We start from the raw sequence: 22914 nt of genomic DNA on the forward strand, positions 1-22914 counted from the left end.
GGGCAAATCTCCAGACACTGGGGGGAAACCGGGGGGCGGATGGGGGGACCCCAATGGGATAAATGGGCTCTGAGGGGCCAACCACGCTCCTGCACCCCACTGCACGACCAGGACACTGCAGGGAGCCCTAAGGCCACTGGGCTGGGCACCCACGAGGTCCCATAGCTGCTGGGGGCACTGTGGGGGGAGAACTGGGGGTCAGTGTGTGTGGGGAACTGGTGCCTCGGGCCTGCCCGGGGCGCTGCCCAAAACCGAAATGGCGGCGGTGGCGACATGAGAGGGGCGGGGCGATGCGGAGGTGGGCGGGGCCTACGTGAGAGATGGGCGAGGAGATGCTGGAGGTGGGCGTGGCGATGTGGGATGTGGGCGTGGCGATGTGGGGTGTGGGCGTGGCGACGCGGGATGTGGGCGGGGCTCTCCGGGGCGGGGCGGGGCGGCGCCCACTGGCCGCGGGGCCGCTGTCGTTGCAGCGCGGCGGAGGCAGCGCCCGGCGGGACGCGGCCCCGGCACCCGCGGAGCCTCGGAGCCCCCGGATCCCCCCGGACCCCCCGGATCCCCGCGGACCCTCCCGGACCCCGCACGCCGCCGCCGTCCCGGGAACAGCCCCGCCACCGCCACCGCCGCCGCCACCATGGGCTCCGAGCGCGACTCCGAGTCTCCCCGCTCCTCCTCCATCCACTCGGCCGCCGCCAAGTGCCCGAAGCCCGGCCGCCGCCGCCGCCTCTCCTTCCAGAGCGTCTTCTCCGCCGCCGCCGCCTCCGCCGCCGGCAGTCGCCGCCGTGCCAAGGCCGAGCAGCCACCTCCCGCAGCCGCCGCCGCCGCCCCTCCGCCGCCCCCCGCCGCTCCACCGGCCCCACCGCCTCCCCCGCCGCCGCCCCCTCCTCCTCCTCCTCCTCCTCCTCCGCAGCCCCCCGAGGAGCCCCCGGCGGTGTGCGCGGAGGGGAGCGGCGAGGAGGAGCTGGAGTGCCCGCTGTGCCTGGTGCGGCAGCCGGCGGAGAACGCGCCGCGGCTGCTGTCGTGCCCGCACCGCTCGTGCGGGGCCTGCCTGCGGCAGTACCTGCGGATCGAGATCACCGAGTCCCGCGTCAACATCTGCTGCCCCGAGTGCAGCGAGCGCCTCAACCCCGCCGACATCCGCCGCCTCCTCCGCGACTCCCCCCACCTCGTCGCCAAGTACGAGGAGTTCATGCTGCGCCGCTGCCTCGCCGCCGACCCCGACTGCCGCTGGTGCCCGGCCCCCGACTGCGGGTGAGTGTCACGGGAGGGGGGGGTCCTGACCCTGTATGGGGATGGTAAGGGGTCTGGAGGGGGGTTCTGACCCCGTACGGGGCTGCTTGGGGGACTAGAGGGGGGTCCTGACCCTGTATGGGGCTGATAAGGGGTCTGGAGGGGGGTCTTGAACCCATACGGGGCTGCTTAGGGGACTAGAGGGGGGTCCTGACCCCGTACAGGGCTGATAAAGGGTCTGGCGGGGGGTCCTGACCCCGTACGGGGCTGCTTGAGGGACTGGAGGTGGATCCTGACCCAGTACAGGGCTCCTGGAGGGTCTGGGAGAGGTGTCCTTGACCCCAAAGTGGGCTGCCGGGGTGTCTGGGGGGATCCTGACCCCGCAAGGGGTTGCACTTCTCTGTGCTGGGGTGTCCAGTAGGGTCCCAGACCCCACAAGGGTTTGCCCCCCTCTGTGCTGGGGCATCAGGGGTGTGCCCTGACCCCGCAGGGGGCTGCTGGGGGGTCTGAGGGGGGATCCTGACCCCACAGGGGGCGGATGGGGTGTTCAGGGGGAAATGGTGTCCCTGTTCCCACAGGGGGCTGACTGTCCTCATAGGGGGCTGTCTGTCCCCTTCCTTGTGGGGCGGCCTGGGAGGGGTCTGCTGTCCCTGCTGGATTATGTCCCCTTTCTGCAGGGACAGCTCAGGGAGGGGGGGATCCCTGTGTCCCCATAAGGGACCCTAGGACTGCCTGTGGAGGTGGGACCTGCTGTGGTGCTGCTGTCCCCACCCTGCCCAGGGAGGGGCAGCTCCCCCCTGGTGCTGTGCTGCCACTGACGCCTGCTTCTGTTCACATGGAGTTCAGTGAAAATCCCTAATTGCAGGCTTGCTTCGCTGGCCAGTCAGCAACCTGCTCGGGAGAGTCAGCAGGTACCAAAACAATGCTCCATCCATCCATCCATCCGCAGTAAAATCCCGGGATTTGACCTTGGGGAACGTGGAAATCCAGACAGACACGGCCCTTGTAATGGGACTTGGAGGGGGTTTTAGCTGAGCCATCGTTTCCCTGATTTAAAAGAAGGCTTTTTTTCGGCCTAAATGGGAAGCCTGGAGTTTCCCAGCTGCGTGTATCGCCGCGAGCTGCTGCGCTCCTTGCACGGGGCAGCCTGTGCTTTGCAGGAGGGGGAAGAGGGAACCATGAACGGTCACTTCTTTCCAGCGGGGCCGTGAGTGCATGGCACAGAGGAGTGATGTTGACTCATTGCCATTGCCTAAGTGAGGAAACGTCTGTCTGTCCGTCAGTCAGTCAGTCCACCCAGGCTCGATGACTGTACTCGTCTGCGCGTTGCTTTCATTTTCTCTTCTCTTTTCCTTTGGATGGACTCTGTTAGGTTTCTATTTACGCGTAAGGCAAAGCTGCCTGGAAAAGGGCTTTGTTCGGGAAACTTAGAGAAGTGCTGCGAAGTTTGGCTGGAAGGCAGCGTGAGTTGCAGTTCTGAGTAGCGTGAACATGAAAGGAAAATCTGACCCAGTAGTCAGGGTGGAAAGCGTGGTGGGAGGATTGTGAAAATTGAATCAGAGTGTTGTAATAACCTTCCTGTGCAAACCAGTTAACCTGTCTCAGGTTACCCGTTTTGGGGCCCCTGAGCATTGCTGCATAAAGGCTCGTTTCTTCAGAGGTAGCAGCAGACAGCGGTGCTGGGTTCTGGGGCATGGTCAGGTGCCAGGTCTTGATGTTTCGGTGTCGCTGGGGACGTCGCGCCGGCTGTGCCGCCCGCAGAGCGGTGCTGGAGGGAATGCCCCTGCTGTCTGCGCCCTCAGCTGGGTGGAGAAAACCCCATCCTGCTCACCTCACCTCAGCTCTGCGCTGCTGTGGGCTGTGGATGGGTGTAAGCACCCCATCTGCAGCCGGGGTTGCCTCGCTGGAAGGAGCCGGCCCTGGCACAGCCCGCAGGGCGCTGCCTCTTCGAAAGGAGCCCAGGCGGATCCCCATCCAGCCATCGCTTTGGGGCTCTGCGCAGACCCACGGCACTTCATAGCTCATCTGGTGGACAAGAGCATCCTCGCTGGGAACACGGGACGTGGGCATCTTCCCGAAAAAAGGTGACCCCGGTCGCTGCCCACCGGTGCCATCCATCGGGAGCACCAAACAAAGGCTGTTGGACCCGGCCCTCGGGCTGCAGGAGGAATTAATCTCCCTATTCATTCTTCCCAGCAAGTGCCTTTCGCTGTGCTTATATAAAGTCAGGCCGTGAATTATTTACAGCGGGCTTTCCCCTGGCAGTGGGGCGGGGGGCGTTTTGGGGTGCTGGGTGCTTCGGGGGGGATGTCGCCCACCACCGGGCGCGGGAGCTGCGAGGCGGCGGCGGCAGACGAAGCCGTGGTGTGCATGCAGCATCCTCTGCCTTGCACACCTACTGCGGGCTGTCGTAAGGGAACCAGCTCGGCTGTGCTGCTGTGGGAGGAGGAGGAGGAGGAGGAGGAGGACCGGCACCACACCGGAGCGTGTTGCCATGGGAACGCTGGCCAATTGATGCACCATCAGTCGCAATACCGATAATTTTCTATATTTGCAGCTTTTTGTGTGTTTTTTTTTAAATTTTTTTGTGTTTTTTTTTTTTTTTTTTTTTTTTTTCTCCCCCCTTGCTACAATCAGCCGGCGTTGCTCTCCGGCGTTTGTCACGCTGCATCTCCCCTCGAAGCTGGCGAGAACAAGAGGAGCTTTAAGCCAAGCGGGCTGCGTGGGCTGAGCTCCTCAATGAGGCTGGAGGCAACTGGCGAGGCTCCGGCTCCTCCGAGGCCGGGGCTGGGAGCTGGGCTCTGCCTTCCCTTGGCCTGCTGGGGTCTCGGGCAGACGCTCACCATCCCTGCTGCTGCTGCTGCGTGGGGGAAAGTCAGAATTTCCCTTTTCACCTCTGCCGGGGCCGAGCCAGGAAGCAGCCGTTGAGCAAAGCGGTGCGTCAGCGGTCAGGTGGAGACGGAGGCACGCGTTAGCGGCCCGGATCCTGCAGCGGCCACCCCCAGGCACGGCGCTTCAATGGCTCCTTTCTAGTTGTCCTTGGGGTTGGAGCTGGGTTATTTCCTTCCCTCGCAGAAGGAAGCCGTGTGGCTGTTTTTCTCCGTGCAGCTGCGGGCTTGTTCCTGACGTTTGTCATCTCGGTTCTCGCAGCGAAATGTAAATGGTGAGGATTGTCTCGTCTCATAGGGGAGCTGCTGGAGTGTCTAGAAAAACCCTAAATCTCTAGCGAGGGGTTAATCTAGAGCACGAGGCTGCTTAATATATTACGCTGAGCTTTCCCAGCCTGCTGCTGTGGTTTGAAATAGCAGTGTGTCCCAACACAGCTGGCCTGATGAGGCTTTATTTTTTGCCAGGGGTAGCTCTGTGGCTTCCTTGTGGTGGCAGGGTCCGGATGCTTGGTGGGATTCTCCCCGGACAAGATGCGTAGGAGTCGATTTGGTCAAGTTGGCTGCTCCCCGGCCGCCTGCATCCATGCTCTCTGCCCTCTCCGGCCCCGCGTGCGGGTGCACGGCCACTGATGCTCGTGGGGACCCTGCCGTCGCGCCCCCCAGCCCGGTGCTCCACGCAGAGATGTTGTTTCTTGGGTGCTTGTGTCGTACCCTGGCAGGGCGAAGCTGCTCAAACTCCCACGGGATGTGAATCATTGTGGTATGACACATTCAGCGGTTCTCACGCTGCTGCCTCCGAGAAGAGGCAATACAACTCGAGCTACGCGAGCTCTAAATATAAAATCCTAAATGGGAGCCATTCTCCTCTGGCCACTAACGAAAACGCTGAGGATGATCAACAAAAATACCCTTTGGTGTTTGTGCTGGTGTCGCAGAGCTGGAAGGCGCTTCTGGAATTACTCGGTTCAGCCCCTCCGGTGGCAGCAGCCTCATCCTCGCTGACTGTAAGCCAGCTCCTGTGTAGTGGAGCTGCTTCGGCTTTTGTGTGCACGCTTCCTCATGGAAACACGGTGTTACCGGCAGAAAAAGCGAGCTGGTCGCGCACCCTGACTTCCCTCTCTTGCACATTCACTTGGTTTTACTCCAGTTTTGGTTTACTCCAGAAGCAGGGCGTTATTCTTCACCCTCTGTAAAAAAAAGGAAATTCTGTGGGGATCAACAAGGGCTTACTTCTTGAAATAGCTTCACATTGAAACCCTGCTTGTTCCACTTTTTTTTTTATTATTTTTATTTTTTTAGAATCATCATTAGGTGATAAAGTGCCCAGTGAGGCTTCAGCTTGCCTGGCCTCCTCTGGGCCGTGTGCCTGGCTGTCCCGAGGAGCTGGGGTTTCTGTGTGTGTGTTTTGTGTGTGTTTGTATTTGTGTGTGTGCAGCCACGGGTATATGGAGCAGGAGCCTGTGCTGGGAGCCTGCAGTGGCAGAAGGGCTGGGCAGGCCACGTCTGGTCCGTACGAGCAGGCAGTGAGGACTGCCAGCGCTCATTGAGAGGACTGAGCGTTGCCAGCTGTCTGCCCCAAGTAACCTAATTAGCACTGCTTACCTCCAGGCCCTGCAGCGCAAGGCACAGGACTGGTGAGGGCAGGAATTTGGAGCATGGCTGCACTGCAGCGACCAGGAACACCAACCTGGCAGTGATGAGCTGGCCACCCGGCGTGGGCTGACCCTGGAGCGGGGCTGCTGTGCCCCCCAGGCAAGGCAGGGGCTGCTCGGCATTCTCCAACAGCAGCCTGTTGGAGAATTGCAGCTGGAGAGAGCCCCCCAGGCGCGATGACTTGGCCGGATGACGGGACAGTCGCTCGATAACTTTGCCTCTTGCTAACTGGCCGGGTGTCTTCCTTCCCCAGCTACGCGGTTATTGCCTACGGCTGCGCCAGCTGCCCCAAGCTGACCTGCGAGAGGGACGGCTGCCAGACGGAGTTCTGCTATCACTGCAAGCAGATATGGCACCCCAACCAGACCTGCGACATGGCCCGCCAGCAACGGGCGCAGACGCTCCGCGTACGGACCAAGCACACGTCGGGCCTCAGCTACGGGCAGGAGTCCGGGCCGGGTATGGATCGTGCGTTGTAGCTCGCTGGGTGCTGTGGTTGTGCCTGTGAAGCTGAGAAAGAGCCGCCGGTCGTGCAGAACTTCCTCCCCGGGGCGGTGGCAGTGCCCCGCGGGGAGCGCTCTGCGTGCCGCGGCTGAGGGTCCCCGGCAGCCGTGGGTGAGAGCGGCTGTGAACCCGAGAGCCACTTCCCCTTCTCCCGGGGTTAGAGCGAGCCTGGTGGGCTCCTGCAAGAAATTAAAACATGAAACGGGTCAGGGATGGGTGACGACGTGCCTCGGGTCCTTCCTCGGCGCTGCAGCTCCCCTCTTCCGCCCCAGCCACGTTGTGGCCGTTTTGATCTTGGATGTTCTTGCTTCTCGCTGATCTAGATGGTGAACAAACGAGGTGCTTTTTACTGTTGCAACTTGAAATTTGCCTGTTGCAGTAGTAGAAAGCAGCGTTGATGCCTAGCCCTGCGTGGGGAGCCTGACTGCGTGCACTGTTAGGTGCTCGTAATGTCACGTACAGGGGAAAAATGCCAGCCCACAGGCTCCTGCTCTGCCTTGCAGGAGCTGCTGAGTTAGTGTTCATTAAAAATAACCGTGTTGACTCTGGAAGTGGGCAGTAAGGCCATTTCTTAAAGTCCCTCCCCCCCCTCAGACAAAGCACTACTGTGCCTTGTGTGCCAGGAGTTAAAATGTTGGTGCTCGCACTGGAGCTGCCCTGAGCGGTTCGAGGTGGCTCAGCTGCATCCCAAGGCTTAGAGGGCCCTGACAACCCACAGCTCGGATGCCACCACAGCCTGTGGTACGAACCAGCAAGCAAAAACTGGTTTCTGAGCTTTTTTTCGCCCTCCTAAAGGAGATCCCTGCCAGGAAGAGCTTAGCGCTTAGCCACTGGAAGGGAGATTCCTGAGACAGCGGTTTTTCCCCACCCCATTCTTGCTGGATTCGGCGCAGTGATTAATAAGGTGCGGGCCGGTCTCAGCAGCTGGATTTCATATTGCTGAGTGTCAGAGAGGCTGCCAGCAAAGCCCCGACCCGCTGCGCAGACGGACGTTGCGTAACTGCCATCCGATGCTGCGTGACTTGAGGGGGAGATGCAGGACCCTCATCCTGCCCTGCCAGGAGCCCAGCGGGGGCTGCGCAGCATCTGCCCCACTGCCTGCTGCTGAGGGCCGGGTTCAGGCTTCCTGATGGCTTATTCTCTCGATTGCTCTGTTGTTCTTGGTCTGTGAATCACCTTAGTGGAGCGATTCAGTAATGGTTCTGACTTACACCGTTGTCCCAGCTAGCACAGCGCAGGTGTGACTTGTTCCCAGCACTGAAGCACCTCCTGGAACGCATCCTGTGCCAGGCCAGGATGAGCTTTTAAAGCTCCTATTGCCCCCAGTCCTTGCTGTCCAGGCAGATCACTTCAGTGGGCTTGGTCTCATCAGCATTATCTTCTCACCCTGATGATAAGCTAGCGTCCCAGCCAGCTGGTTGTACCATCCCTGCTTTGTGGTGCACAGAAAGCGAGGGCTCCCCTGCACAGTGAGAGCCCCCCGTTGGCTCCTGGCAGCACAGAGCCCGACTCAGTGCCCTGCTTCCTCCCTGCAGCAGACGACATCAAGCCGTGCCCGCGCTGCAGCGCCTACATCATCAAGATGAACGACGGGAGCTGCAACCATATGACCTGCGCCGTGTGCGGCTGCGAGTTCTGCTGGCTCTGCATGAAGGAGATCTCGGACCTGCATTACCTCAGGTGGGGGCCGGAGCAGAGCGCGGGGCTCCTCTCGGGGCTGGGAGGTGTTTGGCTGCGTGCTGTTCGTCCCCTCGTGTCTACAATCAGTCAGCAAAATTCTCTTTTTTGACCCAAAGATGTGAACTTTCTTCCCACACTACACTTCTTCACAAAAAAAAAAAAAAAAAAAAAAAAAAATCTGCTCCTGATATGTTGCATTTGAGAGCTCTTAGCATAGTGGACATCAAACATAGTCCTGGTGGTGTGATAGTCACCTGGAGGAAGGAGCAAATTAATCTTGATGGGACACGGGATCCTTTTTTTGTGTTGTCTACCCACTTCCTAAGCTTTGGGTTTTGTTCACGTGGAAGTTGAATTTGGGTTTCTCAGGGATGCTTAGGAATTGCTGAGGTTTTAACGTCATTTTTTTTCCCTTCCGTTAAGCCCCTCTGGCTGCACGTTCTGGGGCAAAAAGCCATGGAGTCGTAAAAAGAAGATTCTCTGGCAGCTGGGCACGCTGATCGGCGCTCCTGTAGGCATTTCCCTCATTGCTGGCATCGCCATTCCTGCTATGGTCATCGGCATCCCCGTGTACGTCGGGAGGAAGGTAAATGCACGAGGCTGGAGCTGAGGGATCCATGACTTGGGGCTGTCTCTGGCTCGAGGCATCCGACCAGCAACTGAGAGCTGATACGAAGGGCGGGTCTCCCCACAGAACCAAAATTCAGCTGTCTCTTCTGAACCCTGCCTTATCTTCCGGGCTTTGTGAGGGGAGAGGAGGATGGGGGCTGATAGCCCTCCAGGCTGAAGTTCTCTCAACGCGTGTTGCGTTGCTGTTGTGCCTCTACCCTGAACTGGGAAGGGAAACCAGGTCCCTTTTGGCACCTCCTGTGGCTGGGGCCTCTGTGGGACAGTGACAGGCTCCGAGCAGCACGCAGGCACAGGTCATGGTGCGTTTTGATGCTGTTGGGGGTCTCCAGCTGCCCCGAGCTATGTTGTGCTCTTGTGCCAGTAAAGAGGCGTTGAGAGGGAGGAAATGGTGTCAGCGCTGGATTTGTAGCTTCTTCTTTTTCTTGAACGCAGACCCACCTGCAAGATCTGATCTGCGAGATCTGTGGTCGCGATGGGGCTCTCTCGGGGCTAACGCAGCTGTAAAAGCACAAGCTTGTGGATGTCTTCTGGCTGTTGTTTACGGCCTGGTGCTGCTCTCACCTGGTGCTTCTCCTTCCCTCAGATCCACAGCAGGTATGAGGGAAAGAAAACGTCTAAGCACAAGAGGAATTTGGCCATTACCGGTGGGGTCACGCTGTCCGTCATCGCCTCTCCGGTCATCGCTGCTGTCAGTGTTGGTAAGTGGGCACCGTCCATCTCCCATGGGGTAAAAGTGGGTAAATAACCACAACTGAGAGCCCCTACCCCAAAGGTCCTCTCTGCTTAGCCCAGCTCGGCCGTAAGCCCCTCTTAACTCAGCACATCCTCGCGTGCAGGTATCGGAGTCCCCATCATGCTGGCTTACGTCTACGGCGTGGTGCCGATCTCGCTGTGCCGCGGTGGAGGCTGCGGAGTCAGCACCGCCAACGGGAAGGGCGTGAAGATAGAGTTTGATGAGGATGAGGGACCCATCACAGGTACTGCGATAAGCGGGAAGGGGAGGAGGAAAGGCCCTGCCACTGCCTCTTGTAATGGAATGGTGGCAGGCTTAGTGTTTCCCAAATCTGAGCCTCTTGGGTTTGGCTAGGAGGAGTTACTTGCTTCACTCACCTGCTGGTGATCAGCTGCGTAGCTCTGAGCCAAATCTCGGCCCTTCCTTGCCCTGGAAGAGGCTCGGAGGCTGGTTGAGGCAAGAAGCCCGCTGCCTGGTGTCCAACCCTCAGCCCTGCCACCACCGTCACATCTGGCTGGTGTCCTTGCTGACCAGTTCCTGTGCTGTTCTTCTCCTCAGTGGCTGATGCTTGGCGAGCCCTGAAGAACCCCAGCATCGGTGAAAGCAGCATCGAGGGGCTGACCAGCGTGCTCAGCACCAGCGGGAGCCCCACGGATGGGCTCAGCGTGATGCAGGGCAACTACAGCGAGACAGCCAGCTTTGCTGCCCTCTCGGGGGGTACCCTGAGCGGCGGTGTCCTCTCGGGAGGCAAGGGCAAGTACAGCAGGTAAATGGGCTGGTGGGCATGGCAAGAAAGGGGTGAAGGCTCCCAGGGCCTGTGCTGGCTGAGCAGGCTTATCTTGGGGCTCTGTCTGGGGCTGGGTGGCCCTCTGTGAGCTTGGCAGTCATGTCCTGGTAGCTTTATTTCTTGATCTGTGGTGGAATAACCAGCCCCAGCAGACCAGGCTGCTTCTGCAGCTGCTGTTGGGCTGGTTCTTGCAAGGACAAAAGCTAGAGAAGCAAGTTTCTGTCCCTTCTGAGCTCCATGAAACTGCAGAGCTGACGCTTGGGATTAGTTGGGAAGAGCACAGAGATGCCTGCACGGCCCACTTAGAGATCCTCCAGTGCTCTGATCCCAGCCTCGGGGTTTGGGAGCCTGCTGTTCCAGGCAGGGCTGCTGCTTTCCAAGTCAGAAGGTTACACCAGTTTTCCTCTTAAACTTGCCTGTGAGTCAGTCTGCAGGGTAATTAGAGACACGTGTTGATATGGCAGCCAGCATATAATCATGGCTCTGTGCTAGATCTGTGGAAATCTGTTCTTCGCAGGAATTGCATGAGTCATGGGCATAAACACAACTTCACCTTCGTCATGGAAAACAGAATGGGTTTACCTAAATGGAGCCAAAAATGAGACTGAGAGGAACCCTTGGGGTTAAACTCCCTTGTGCCAGGCTAGGCCAGCACAGATGGCCTCTTGCTTTCTCATGACAGGGGTTATTTGGTGCCACTCGGGGACCCTTTGAGGCATTTCTGAGGAATCCTCTTTTTTTTTTTTTTTTTTTTTTTTTTCCTGCAGGCTGGAAGTGCAGGCAGACGTCCAGAAAGAGATTTTCCCCAAGGACTCGGTCAGCTTGGGGGCGATCAGCGACAACGCCAGCACTCGGGCCATGGCTGGTTCCATCATCAGCTCCTACAACCCCCAGGACAGGTAGGAGGACATGTGATGGTGAGGAGAGTGTTGGTCGTGGGTGTCCTGGAAAAATCCGAGCTCTGCGAGGTGCTGCGGGTGCCAGGCTGGCTGTGGGCGCTCCAGCTCTCGCAGCTGGCAGGAGGATTGAGCTTTTATTTGGGCAGGAGGAGGACCGGGGGTGTTTGGGAGCAGGCTCTCTGTGTGGTGTGCAGGCTGAGGAGGGGATCTGCAGCCCAGGGCTCTCAGGGCCTGTTCCTGATGCCCTCAGGGTTTCCAGTGTTTCCCCACTTCATTTCCTGGCTCTCAGCCTGGGGGGATGTCAGCTGCTGTTTGGAGGAACTCGAGGAGAGCAGCGGGTGCTGTTGTGTCCCAGATGCTGTGGGGTTTTGAGCAGCATCTTGCTCCTGTCAGGGCAGCGTGGTGGTCCTGGCCCAACGAGGTGCTGACCCAGGCTGCGGCCAAAACCAGCAACTGTGCAGTAACGCGGGGGTGCTTGTTTCTGCAGGGAGTGCAATAACATGGAGATCCAGGTGGACATCGAAGCCAAGCCCAGTCACTACCAGCTGGCCAGTGGCAGCAGCACGGAGGACTCTCTGCACGTCCACACCCAAATGGCAGAAAATGAGGAAGAAGAGGAGGAGGAGGAAGAGGACGGTGAGCAGGAGCAGATGTGCAAACACCAAAGCTGTGAGCAAAAGGACTGCATTGCCAGCAAAACCTGGGACATCACCCTGGCCCAGCCTGAGAGCATACGGAGCGACCTGGAGAGCTCCGACAGCCAGTCGGACGACGTGCCAGACATTACCTCGGACGAGTGCGACTCCCCCCACTCTCAGACTGCAGCAGCCTGCCCGCAGACCCCCAAAGCTAGAGGTGCCGAGAGCCCAAGTGCCCACCTGAGCCACTGTGCCCAAGCCGAGGGGTGCAGGCTGGACGAAATAGTCAAACTGGAGTGCATCGAAGCCAGGGTATGAAGTGGCCTCCTGCTGAAAAGCACACTCGCTGTCATTGCATCTTTTGGGGCAGGGTTGTGTCCGTGTTGGCTTCTGTTTGCAATTCTTCAGCTGGCTCCCTGGCCTCGCCTCAGGGAGTCGTCGTTTCTTACGTGACAAAAAAAAAAAAAGAAAAGGAAAAAAAAAAAACAATCCCCCACCCTCTTTTTGTTTTAATTTATTGGTTCAGGCTCTGTGAGGTGTGTAAGAGTGTAAATATGTATGTGTCTGTATGTCTGCAACCATCCTAAAGGACTATTTGAATAAAGACTCTGGATGTCATTCGACTCGCATCCAGCTCATCCTTTCCACGGGTCTACGGTGAAATCCCCTTCGTGGTTGCTTTTGGACTGTCTGAACGCTGCCCTAGCCCCAGGCCTGGGGAAAAGGGGTGCATCTCCTCCTCTGCCTCTAGGCAGCAGGGGTGCCAGCCTTCTTCTGCCCGCAGCACTGGGCCAGCCGGCCGTGTGCTGGGGCTGTGTACATGGGGAAGGACAGGGACTAACCATGCACCGAGCCATGTTCCCAGTGCTGATTGAGGGGGCCTAAGGCTGGCCTCATGGCTCTGTCGGGACACGAGGGAGAGGCCAGGAGGCTGCCCTACACCCGGCCTGTCCCCAGAGCAGCTCCTGGGGCCTGGGCTGCGCTGCTGTGCCTGTAATTAAAGCACTGGTGCCTCCTGTCTGCCATGAGCTGTGCAGCAAGCATGGCAAGGAAGGGCCTTGTGGTGTTGTGCAGGCCCCTGGACATTTTCTTATGGCAATTTGAGGCGGATTTGGTGCTTTACTGGGCAGGATGTGGCTGGAGGGGTCTCCCCGTGGGGCACCGGGCTCCGAGGTGTGGTGTGGAGGCCCGCAGGGTGCAGCCCAGCGCGGTGCAAGGCACCAAGGGGAGCGCAGGGGTGGGGATGGGGCCGTGCCTCCCCTGTGTGTAGGCAGGTGAAGGTGGAGTTATTGCTTTGCTCGTCCCAGAGCTGGTCTGACGGGAAGCGGAGCCGCAGCGGGGTGCAGCAGGCGAGCAGCTCCATGGCCTCGTCCCAGCTCTGGGACTGCCCCGGAGCACAGGGACCCCGATGGATTTAGCCACCGGTGCAGGGGCTGAGTGCAGGACAGGTCCTGGGGGTGCTGAGGGGTTCTGATGGCCTGATCCCGGCCGGCTGAAGATGTGCCAAGTGGGTGAGTCCGGGTCTGGTGTGGTAATCGTGACGGGAGGTGTCTGAGCTCTGCCTGCGGCTCCAGCCCTGCCTCCTGCAGGGGAAACTGAGGCACGGAGGGAGGGCAGCCCTGCATGGCTCCAACGTGAGCCCCAGTCTTGATGGGGAAACACTCCCCTACTGCTGCCTCTATTTGTTAGAGCACTCGGTGCTCGTGCCCATGGGGGCTGCATTGCTCTGAGGAGCTCCACTCCTTCCCAGGATGTGCTGGGACAAGCGGCCGGTCCCCATCAGGGACTCCTGTTCCCACGGCTGCTGTCCCTGCACCATGGCTCCGATCCCAGGGGAGCCGGCTGGGGCAGTGGTTTGCATACCCGGGCTGCCAGCGACTGCCACCCTGCAACCTCCTCGTCCCCATTGCCGTGTCACCTCCTCTGGGGCTGTCCCCAGATGCCCTGTGCCGGTCACCCTGCACCATGCAGCCTCGGTGCTCAGCCTCCCCTCTCCTCCTCCCCAGGCCACCACGATCCCGGCAGCCACCAGAGGGTCCTCATGAAAACGGGCCTCATCCTCCTCATCGTCGGGCACCTCAACTTCATCACCGGAGCCCTCGTCCACGGCATCGTGCTGCGCTTCGTGGTCAGCCTGCGGGACGCCGTCTCCCTGCAGTACGCCATCTCGAACACCGCCTCGGCCATCGCTGCTCTGCTGGTACCAGGGGGGGCAGGGGGTGGGTGCAGGATGGATGTAACACGGGTGCAGGATGGAAGTAACATGGATGCAGGGCAGACACTGCTCTGTCCCCACTTCCCGGCTCCAAGAGGCCTTCCCCACACAGAAACGGGGGGGTTAAATGCACAAGGACTGGTCACTGGGTGGAGGGGGCTGAGCTTTCAGGGACAATGTCCACGTCCCTGCTGTCGATGACCTCCCTCTGCTTCCTTGCAGACAATCTCCTGTGGCTTATCTGCCCTCATGCTGTCCCGTTACTTCGCCCCTGCAGCCCTCGTAAGCAGCCCCGACCCCGCAGCCCCACAAGGCTCCATCCCACAGCCCCTCGCTTGGGGACCACCCCAGGCGGGTGGCCGTGCGCGGCCCCATCTCTCCGCTCTCCCTCGTCTCTCCTCTCCCGCAGAAATGGGCGGTTTTGGCCCTGAGCGCCAGCAGCAGCCTGGGCTCGCTGTCCTGCCTGCCGGGGCTGGCCGTCGCCATCGGGCTGACGCTGGGCAGCCGGGGCCGGGTGCTGCTGGCACCCTGCGCCCTCACCGATGCTGCCCTCGCCCCGCTCGCCCGGCAGTGCCCCTTCGATCCCACCCGCGTCTACGTGAGTCCCGCTGGGCCCGTGGCCACCCCGCACCGTGCCCGCCCTGCGGGTGGGGGCACACGCGGGGACCTGATGGCCCTCGTCCCCGCAGAGCTCCACGCTGTCCCTCTGGTTCATCTCCCTCATGCTGGGCTCACTGGGGATCGTCTTCAGCATCCGCTGCCTCCTGCTCACCGTCGAGCTCCTCCACCTCAGCTGCTGTTGCCACAGGGTGCGCCGGCAGAAGGTGAATCCCCTCTAAGCCCCCGTGCAGGGCTGGGATGGAGCCGGCTGGGCTCAGGGCGGGCAGGATTTGTCCACCCGAAGCTCTCAGTCCCTGGTTCTGCCCTGAGCAGCCCTTCTGGCTTGCAGGTCTCCTTGCAGACAGCCCCTGCGGACAGCCCCGACCCCGATCCCGGGTTGTGCCTGGGCTTGCTGAGCCTGGACAGCGTGGAAACCGCCCAGCTGTGAGCAGGGGATGGGACCCAGCCGCATCCCAGCACCCACCCCACAGCATTTCCCAGCTCTGGAGCAGACACAGGACCTTGGATGCTGCTCATTGCTGGCTGGGACATGAGCCCATCCCTGTGGCGTTGGGCTGCAGCAAGGGAGGCGACTGGGCTGGATCCGAACCCTGCGGGGAACCCTTTCCCCTCAGCACTGACAGCCCCCACCCCACTGCTGACTGCACTGACACAAATTTATTTTGCAGGTATTAAAAGACCAGAAGCGCCCCCCTCCCCACGGCCCCCACCTGTGCTCCAGCCGTGGGGAAGGGGCTGGCCCGGCCCTGTGTGCAGTGTGTGCATGCTGGTGGTGCTGGGGGGGGCACGAGCAACCGGGGCTTCGTCCCCTAGGCCGGGTTCCTGTGCCTGTTGGAGAAGCAGCAGTGGCTCCACCGTGCTGGGCCGTGGTGGGCGATGGTGTCCGGCTGCAGGATGGGGGTGGCAGGGGGCTGCGGGGGGCTGGGGAGGGGCTCAGAGCTGCCCGGTGCCGCGGGGGTCGCACTGCAGCAGGTGCACGATGGACGGGTCGCTCTTGGCACCTTTGATGAATTCCTCCAGCGACAGCTTGCCTGCAGGGGGGACACGGCTCAGCGCGGCGACCACCGCCCCATCCCGGACACACAGGGGCACACAGGACCAACACACATCAGGGACCCCCCCCCCCATCCACCCCTCGGCTGCTGGGGCTCCCCCCGGCCACCCCAGCGGACGCGAGGCATTTAATCAGCGTGCGTGCGGCTCCCTCTAAGACCCCCGGATTTAGCCATGAGACCTTTCCCTTAATCCCCTCCATCTCCTCTCATTTACCGTCGTTATCAGTATCCATCTGTCGGAAGATTTTTTCCGTTCTTTTCTCCGGAGTCGATTCATCTTCGGGCACGTTCATCACAGAGACCATTTTGTCGATGGCCTGGGAGAGGGACACAGGGAGAGGGGTGGGCGCCTGCCACCAACCCGAGGCGGGGGGCAGAGGGCTTGGGGTTCCCCGCACTGGGACCAGTCTCTGCCCATGTACCCAGACTGGGGGGTGATTTTTCTCCCAGCACAGCTTGTGTCTGTCCCGGGGGAACGAGCTGGATTGCAAGAGGCAGGTGGGAGCTGCTCTCGCTGGGAGATGCCCACCAAGATGTTGATGAAACAACCTCACCAGTCACCCCCTGATGCTGCTGCTGCTGGGCTGGGGTCTGGGCAAGGGGAGCAGCTCCTGGGTACCTGCACCAGGTCCTCGGGGTGGCTGCCACATGCATGGGCAGCGGGAAAAACCCCAGGATAGGGTGCCCAGGGGAAACCCTGGCCCCAGGACACGAAGGAGCAGGGTCTGCCCCGGGGGGCTGCTCCTTCCTGCAGCCACAGGGCTCACCCAGCCCCGCACAGGGACCAACACGGGGCACCTGCCCCAAACCTGCCCGCACCCCGGGGCCATGCGTACCTGCACGATCTCCAGCATCTCCTCCCGGCTGATGTAGCCGTTGCCATCCAAGTCGTACATATTGAAGGCCCACACGAGCTTCTGCTCCAGGTTGCCGCGGGAGGTGACGCTCAGGGCGATGATGAACTCTCGGAAATCGATGGTGCCGTCGCCGTTCGTGTCAAAGGTGCGGAAGACGTGCTCGGCAAATTTGGAGGCGTCGCCGTACGGGAAGAAGTTGGCATAGATCTTCTTGAACTCCTCCACGTTGAGCATGCCCGAGGGACAGTCCTTCAGGAAGCCCTTGTACCAGCCCTGCAGCTCCAGGTCGGTGAACTCGGTGTTTTCCCGCAGGTCCTGGAGCATCTCCGGGCACAGCTTGCTGTTCTGCTTCCCCATGGTGTTGGGGGGGCTCCCGGCCCGGCTCCGCTCCCTGCGCCCTACAGGAGGGGAGAGGGACGGGGCAGCGCTCCCTGGCAGCCCCTGGGCACCCGGCTGGAGGCGGTGGCCGATGCGCCCCCCTCCATCACCGCCGTCCCCTCTGAGCCGCCGGGACCAGCCCCGGGGGAGCCACCCCCCGGCATTTGCGTAATAAACCCTCCGGGGTCATTTGCATAATAGATTGGGCCGTGTTGTGGCACCGGGGGGGGGAAGGGAGGGGGGGGCGCAGCGGGCTGGAGGAGGGGAAGGGGCCGGACTCAGCCCTGGCTGGGGCTCTGGGTCCAGATCTGGGCCAGCTCCCCCGGCGGGGGGGGGGGGTATTTTGGGTTATTTTTGGATATTTTTGGCACCTCCACCTCCCCCGTTAATATTTGATGCTTTCGGCTGGCTCCGGAGCCCCGGGGAGGGTCGGGGGCCGCGGGTCTCCACTTGGAGCCAGAGCCCCCTCCCCACATCAGGGTGCGGTGGTCGAGGGGGTCCCGGGGGGGGGCACCCCCTGGGAAGATGCCCCCGGGGCAGGGGAATTACCGGGGGCTCCTCCCAAAACTGGGCACCTCAGGAGGGGGCTGCAGGGACCCCCCCCAAGGGAAGATGCTCCCGGGAGGGGTCACATTTAGCAGACACCCCCGGGATGGTGCAGCATGGCTGGGGGGTGCCCGGCCCCCCCTGAGGAGCTGCTCCTGCCCGGGGGGGGGCATCGGCACCGGGGGGCGGCACGGGGGGCACCAGCAGCAGCCCCCGGCCCCGGGGCACTGCCCCACTCGTGCCCCTGCTCGCCCACCCCCGGGTGAGGGCAGAAAAAGGCTTGGTGACCTGCAAGGGCTGGGCTGGAGCTGGGAGCTGACAGCGTACTGGGAGCACTGGGAGCACTGGGAGCACGGGGAGATCGCCAGAGCAGGCACACGAGGCCGGCAGCTCGGGTGCCTGCAGACCCAGGAGGATGCTCTGGGCTCCGATGTGGCCCTGGGGAGGGTCCCAAGGGCTCTGTGACAAAAATCACTGCTGTGGGGTGCGATCCTGGCCCGGGATGGGGCTGCACAAGGGCACGCAGACACACGCATGTGCATGCACACACACCGAATTTAGGGCCCATTCCCAGGGCACCGCTCTCCTTGACACCGGTGCTCCCCTGCCAGCACCTCTGCCTGTCCCCATCCTGTCCCCTCAGAAGGAAGCCACTGCCCCAAGGCCCCAGGGGGTGGAAGAACTGGGGGCTACGGGAAGCCCGTGTTGGGCATCCCCAGATCCCGGGCATGGGCTTATCACTCATCTTCTTGCTAGCCCAAGGAGGGCCAAGGAAGGTCCTTTGGGGTGAGAAGGGGACGTTTTGGGTGGGGTCCCCAATGAGCCCCCAGGGGCAGAGACAGCTCAGTGCTCCCTGCTCACAGGGGCTGGAGCAAAACGGCCTCTGGCAGCTGCCCCCCGCACCGGGAAAAGGCGCCCGTGGTGCCAGCTGCTGCCCATACGGAGGTGACATCCCCAGCAGGTTTCCCTGCCTTCCTGCGCCACTCGATCGATTTGCAAAGCCCGGGATTGTTCGGAAATATCATGGGGAGCAGATGGCAGGGGCAGATGGGAGGAAGAGGCACTCTCCTCTGAATTATACAAATAAACATGCGTAAAGGGATTAAACCCACAGCCCCGGCTCCTTCTGCGGGGAATGGGGCAGGGGCGGGCGGTCGCTGCAGAACAGGGAGCAGGGGGGGGAGGACTGCTGGAGAGACCCAGGATGGGGCAAATTCACACCAAAACCACGCTCAGGGAGGCCAAGGGGATGCACCAAGGGGGATCTGGCGTCACCAGGCAGAAATGCCAACCCGACACAGGACAGGGGACGGGGACTGCTTCGGTTTCAAAGCCCATCAGCAGCACTTGCCCAAAGCACAGGCTGGGCACAGGTCTGGCACAGGACCAGCATCGAGCCCAAGGGTGTTTTGGGATGGGTCTGGGCTGGAAACTGAGGGGAATGGTGAGGAGAGGAGCGGGACAGCGGCTGTGCCTCTCCCCTGTGCTGTAGGAAAGCAGACTGGAAAGGGCTAAGGGGGCTGGAAATGGGGCCTTGGTGTGAGCAGAAAGGCGACGAAATAGGGAAAAGTGGTGACTGGTGGGGAGGTGGGGGGGGAGCTGGGCCCCCCACAGGTGGGGGTGCCTCTTCCCCTCCGATAATCTTCATCTCTATTTTAATCCCCCTCTGCATGAGTGACAGAGGGCACAACTGACGCAGGATGATTTGAAAGCATCCCATTTCTGACTCAAACCCGGCCCTAAACCCACCTAATCCCCCGCGCTGGAATGGATTGCAGGAGGGAGGGGATAATGCGGGGCGCGGGCAGGACCGTGCTGTGCCACCAACCCCCCAGGGGTTTATAGGGTCCCCAGGCTGGGGGGGGCAAAACAGCCCCAATCCCCTCCTCTCCATCCCCATGCCTCCATCCCCAGCCTCCCACTCGCTTGGTGCGCAGCCCCATTCCCCACCTCCGTGCTCGCTCAGTGGGGAGAGACGTGGGGTGCTGCTGAGGGGATGCCCCCTTCCTCCTCATCCTCCTCCTCATCCTCCTCCTTCTTCTCGAGAGGGGGAATGAGAGGGGCTCAGGCTGCATCAGCAAACCCCACCAGGGGCTCCCCAAAGCCCCGCAGACCCCTTCCCGTGGGCCCACGCTGTCCCCGGAGCTTGTCCTTGTCCCTGGGCCCTGCACAGCCTGTGGAGGACGCGGTGAAGGTAAGCAGAGCGCGGCGGGGGCGCGGGGCAGGGGCTGCAGGAATAGCCGAGGATTAAATGAAAATGCCCAGATAATGAGGATCTTTGGTAAAAAGCCCATTTGTATAATTTAAATCTCTAATAGGCTTCCTGGAATACAAAGCCCTTTGTGATGCCCAAGCTCATCTGGATCAGGAGCCGCTCGCTTGCTAAACCTTGACAGTGCTGCGGGGATGTTTCGTAATGCCACGGCTCCATCCCACGTCCCCATATCCCCATGTCTCCACGTCCCCAAATCCCCATGTCCCCACATCCCCACGTCCCGGTGCCGCACGCCGCAGCCCTGAAGCACACACCTCACCTTGTCTGGGCTGCCAAGGTCGGGGCTGAGCCATTCCCCATGGGGCACACGCGTGTTGGCACCGGGACACGTGTTCAGGTGCGCTGGGACACGGGGCTGGGACGTGTTTTGGGGCTGTCTGGGCACACGCAAGCCCCCGGCCATAGCAGTGGCCCCAGGATTTGGCTGCAGCAAGTGCAGGGGAAGGACGCACGAGCTGCAGGTGCTCGGTGCCTGGTTTTCCACGCCATCTGTCCTGGATTGCAGCCCCAAGGCTTTCCCATCTTCTTGTCCCCATGCCCCAGGGGACTCCAGCTCGGTTCTGCCCCAATTCCTTCTTGCTGGGACCTGTGGCTCAGCGCTGCAGGTGACTGGGATGCGCCCAGGGATGGGTTTGGGGCCACTGCTGGTCCCCACTGTGTCCCACGGTGGGACTGGAGGGCTGCAGAGGTGACACCACTGTCCCGGGCAGGGGACACAGCAGGGGGACAGGGCTCATGGAGCAAGGGGAGCGCCCCAAGAGGCGCCCAGACCTGGATTTGCCCCTTTTCCCCCAGTTCCCTAGGGGCCAGAGGGGTTAAACACCAGTGCCACCAGTGCCACCCGTGCTACCAGTGCCACCAGTGCCACCTGAGCCACCCGGGCTACCTGTGCCAGCAGTGCCACCCGCACCAGCAGTGCCACCCGTGACACCCGTGCCACCAGTGCCACCAGTGCCACCAGTTCCACCAGTGCCACCAGTGCCGCCGCCACGCGTGCCTCGGGCTCCCTCTCGCGGCGCCTCTCCCGGTGCCGCGGGGTGTCCGGGGAGCCCCGGTCCCGCAGCAGCACCGCGGGGCAGCCCCCGGGGGGGGGGGAAATTTGGGGGGGACACCCCACTCCCGGGGGCTCGGAGCCGGAGGGGCCCCGCTGCCCCCCACCCCCTGCCGCCCCCGCGGGAGCTCCGAGCCCTGGGCAGGACCCCGGGGGTCGCGTCTGGGAGCTGGGGGGGGGGGGGGGGGCGGAGGGGCGCTCCCCTCCCTAGGGGGGTCAGGAGGGTCGGGGGGGGGGGGGGGGGGCCGGCTGTGGTCCCCCCCCCTCCGTGTGAGGCCGTGCCCGGTGCCGGCAGGTGGCAGCAGCGACCCGCGGCACAGCCCCTGCTGCCCCCCCCCCCCCGATGTGCAGCCCCCTTGTGCCCCCCATATGTAGCCCCCCCGATGTGCAGCTCACCCCCCGATGTGCATCTCCCCCCGCCGTGACCTGAACACCGATGTGCCGGGGCCAGGGGGGCAGCGGCTGCTGGGGGGTGCTGGGGCCAGGGCACCCCAAAGCCCCCCCCTGGGGGTGGGAGAGGAGAGGGGCAGGGGGGGGATGGAGCAGCGCGGGCTGTGCGGGGGCCACTCCTGGGGAGCCCCCCCGGGGACGGCAGGGCTGGAAGGAGCAAATGTTCCTCCTGTGTGGGCAAAGGGCATAAGGGTAAAAAAAAGAAATGGGGAATTATGGTTTTAATTGTCTTTAATTCAGGAAAACACCGGAGCACACCCCAAAGCTGTTGGGGGAGCCTGGCTGGCACCGGTCTGATGGGGAAGAGCCCTCCTGCAGCTGCTGGGCACAACTGGGGCGCAACTGGGGCGCAACCGGGGCCCTGCCACCGGTTGGGGGCTCTGGATGGGGCCCAGCCCCGGTGACCCCTTCCTCTGGGACAAACTGGGGGGCACTGGTGGTGTTTCCAGGCAGTGAATTTGAGTTCAGAGCTTGGGGATGAAACTGGAATGAGCTCGGGGAGAGTCCGGTTCCTGCGGCACCGCCATGCCCACGGAGTGAAATATCCCAGCAAGGCCACGAGGCCAAACCTTCCCCTGCCTCCCCGCGCCGTGTCACGCTGCTTCACCTCCAGACGTGGCCCCGGCTGCCTCAGCCCCCACCGGGAGGTTTTGTGTGACAAGGAAGCCCTCCATGGTGCGGCTGCTGGGGGATTTGGGACTCCCTGTGCGGAGGCAGGGAAGTGCTGGAGCGTGGCGGTGCGTCACGCCGCGGCCTCGGCGTCGGCTTCCCATCGCAGTAGGCAGCTGGAGACAGCTCGGCTGCGGCTTCCACGGAGCTGAGCACTCGTGGTCCTGCTCCTGCCCGGCCCGTGTAACCTCACACCCCCACAAGGAGAGGCCCAAAGGAGGCTGGAGCCCAGCACCGGCTCCATCAGCCGAGCTCACACCGCCCGGCCACGTGCGGCTGGGCTTGGAGTGGGCGCCGAGCTCAGCCCCAGCAGCCCCGCGCTCCCTCTCCTCCCTTGCACCTTCTCTGCCTCTGAAGTGATGAATTTTTAATCTGCTGCCAGCCCGGAGATGAAAGGGAGGCACTGAGGCGTTTCCACGGGAAGCTGCTGCGGTGGAGCTGGGCTCGGCTGCGGGGGGAACAGCACCGAGCTAGGACAGTGACACAGCTCTGGGACACGGGAGGGCAGGGTCACCTCCTGGCCCCCTCGGAGGCTTTTTGGGTCCCTTGGTGTCTCTCCATCCAGCAAAGGGCTTGCATTCACGGGGAGATGCCGGGAGCTCTGTGGATCTCCTCCTTTGCGAGGAGACGGCCCCCAGCAGCACAGAGCCCCCATCTCACAATGACCCATGAGCATGAATGTGATCCATGAGCCCAGTGCTGGCATGGCCGGAGGGTCCCCAGCAGCACACCGAGAGGATGCAGGAGAAGAAAGAGCAGCAGCAGTCAGTACTGACCCTCATCACAGTGCAGAGAAAGCGCCGGTCTGTAAAACAGCCCCATGGGCACCAGGCTCGGTGTGACCGCCAGGAGCACACGGACGCTCCTGGGAGCCCAGCAGCCACGTTGTGCAAGCAGCACAGGATAAAAACCCACAGCTGAATGATGCTGCCTGGATGCACAGCCTGGAGCCCGCTGCCTCCAGCACCAGTTGTGGCTGGGTGCTCCAGCCTGATGCGTCCATGCCTGCTGGGGCCAAGGCCCCTTCCCGGTGGCACCCTGCAGCCGGCAGGGCCACCCCAGGCCACCACGGTGCCTGGCACCAGGTCCTGCTGTGCCACTGCAGTCCAACTGCCAGGCCACCAGCGGGTCCCCCCGTGTCCCTCTCCAAGTGCAGGG

General features: G+C 62.0%; 3 protein-coding genes across 4 annotated transcripts; 2 read left to right on the forward strand and 1 right to left on the reverse strand.

The window, feature by feature from the left end:
- Window positions 1-427: 427 nt before the first annotated feature.
- RNF19B (ring finger protein 19B) lies at window positions 428-12257 on the forward strand. 2 transcript variants are annotated; one of them, XM_084300535.1, is made up of 9 exons: window positions 428-1248; window positions 6022-6227; window positions 7808-7952; window positions 8376-8538; window positions 9166-9280; window positions 9419-9559; window positions 9874-10081; window positions 10870-11001; window positions 11489-12257. In XM_084300535.1, exons 1-9 carry the CDS (start codon window positions 632-634, stop codon window positions 11955-11957), a joined length of 2196 nt encoding a protein of 731 aa, XP_084156661.1. In that variant the 5' UTR covers window positions 428-631; the 3' UTR covers window positions 11958-12257. The 2 variants fall into 2 exon arrangements, with proteins under 2 accessions (XP_084156661.1, XP_084156662.1); XM_084300536.1 differs by having other exon boundaries at window positions 7811-7952.
- Window positions 12258-13137: 880 nt separating this feature from the next.
- TMEM54 (transmembrane protein 54) lies at window positions 13138-14902 on the forward strand (the record flags this gene model as incomplete). Its single annotated transcript, XM_084300580.1, has 6 exons — window positions 13138-13150; window positions 13646-13839; window positions 14077-14136; window positions 14264-14452; window positions 14544-14678; window positions 14804-14902. The coding sequence occupies 6 exons, from the start codon at window positions 13138-13140 to the stop codon at window positions 14900-14902; spliced, it is 690 nt and encodes a 229-aa protein (XP_084156706.1).
- Window positions 14903-15408: 506 nt separating this feature from the next.
- HPCA (hippocalcin) lies at window positions 15409-16744 on the reverse strand (the record flags this gene model as incomplete). Its single annotated transcript, XM_084300446.1, has 3 exons — window positions 15409-15506; window positions 15745-15847; window positions 16367-16744. 3 exons carry the CDS (start codon window positions 16742-16744, stop codon window positions 15409-15411), a joined length of 579 nt encoding a protein of 192 aa, XP_084156572.1.
- Window positions 16745-22914: the final 6170 nt, after the last annotated feature.

Source organism: Netta rufina, assembly GCF_964035555.1.
Source record: "Netta rufina genome assembly, chromosome: 23".
Classification (NCBI taxonomy): Eukaryota; Metazoa; Chordata; class Aves; order Anseriformes; family Anatidae; genus Netta; species Netta rufina.

Bases quoted from the DNA above. Each gene is read 5' to 3' on its own strand.
- RNF19B (XM_084300535.1), top strand. From the start codon at position 632: ATGGGCTCCGAGCGCGACTCCGAGTCTCCCCGCTCCTCCTCCATCCAC. The intron at 9,560-9,873 runs GTACTGCGATAA...TCTTCTCCTCAG, and splicing joins GGATGAGGGACCCATCACAG to TGGCTGATGCTTGGCGAGCC. The intron at 11,002-11,488 runs GTAGGAGGACAT...TTGTTTCTGCAG, and splicing joins TCCTACAACCCCCAGGACAG to GGAGTGCAATAACATGGAGA.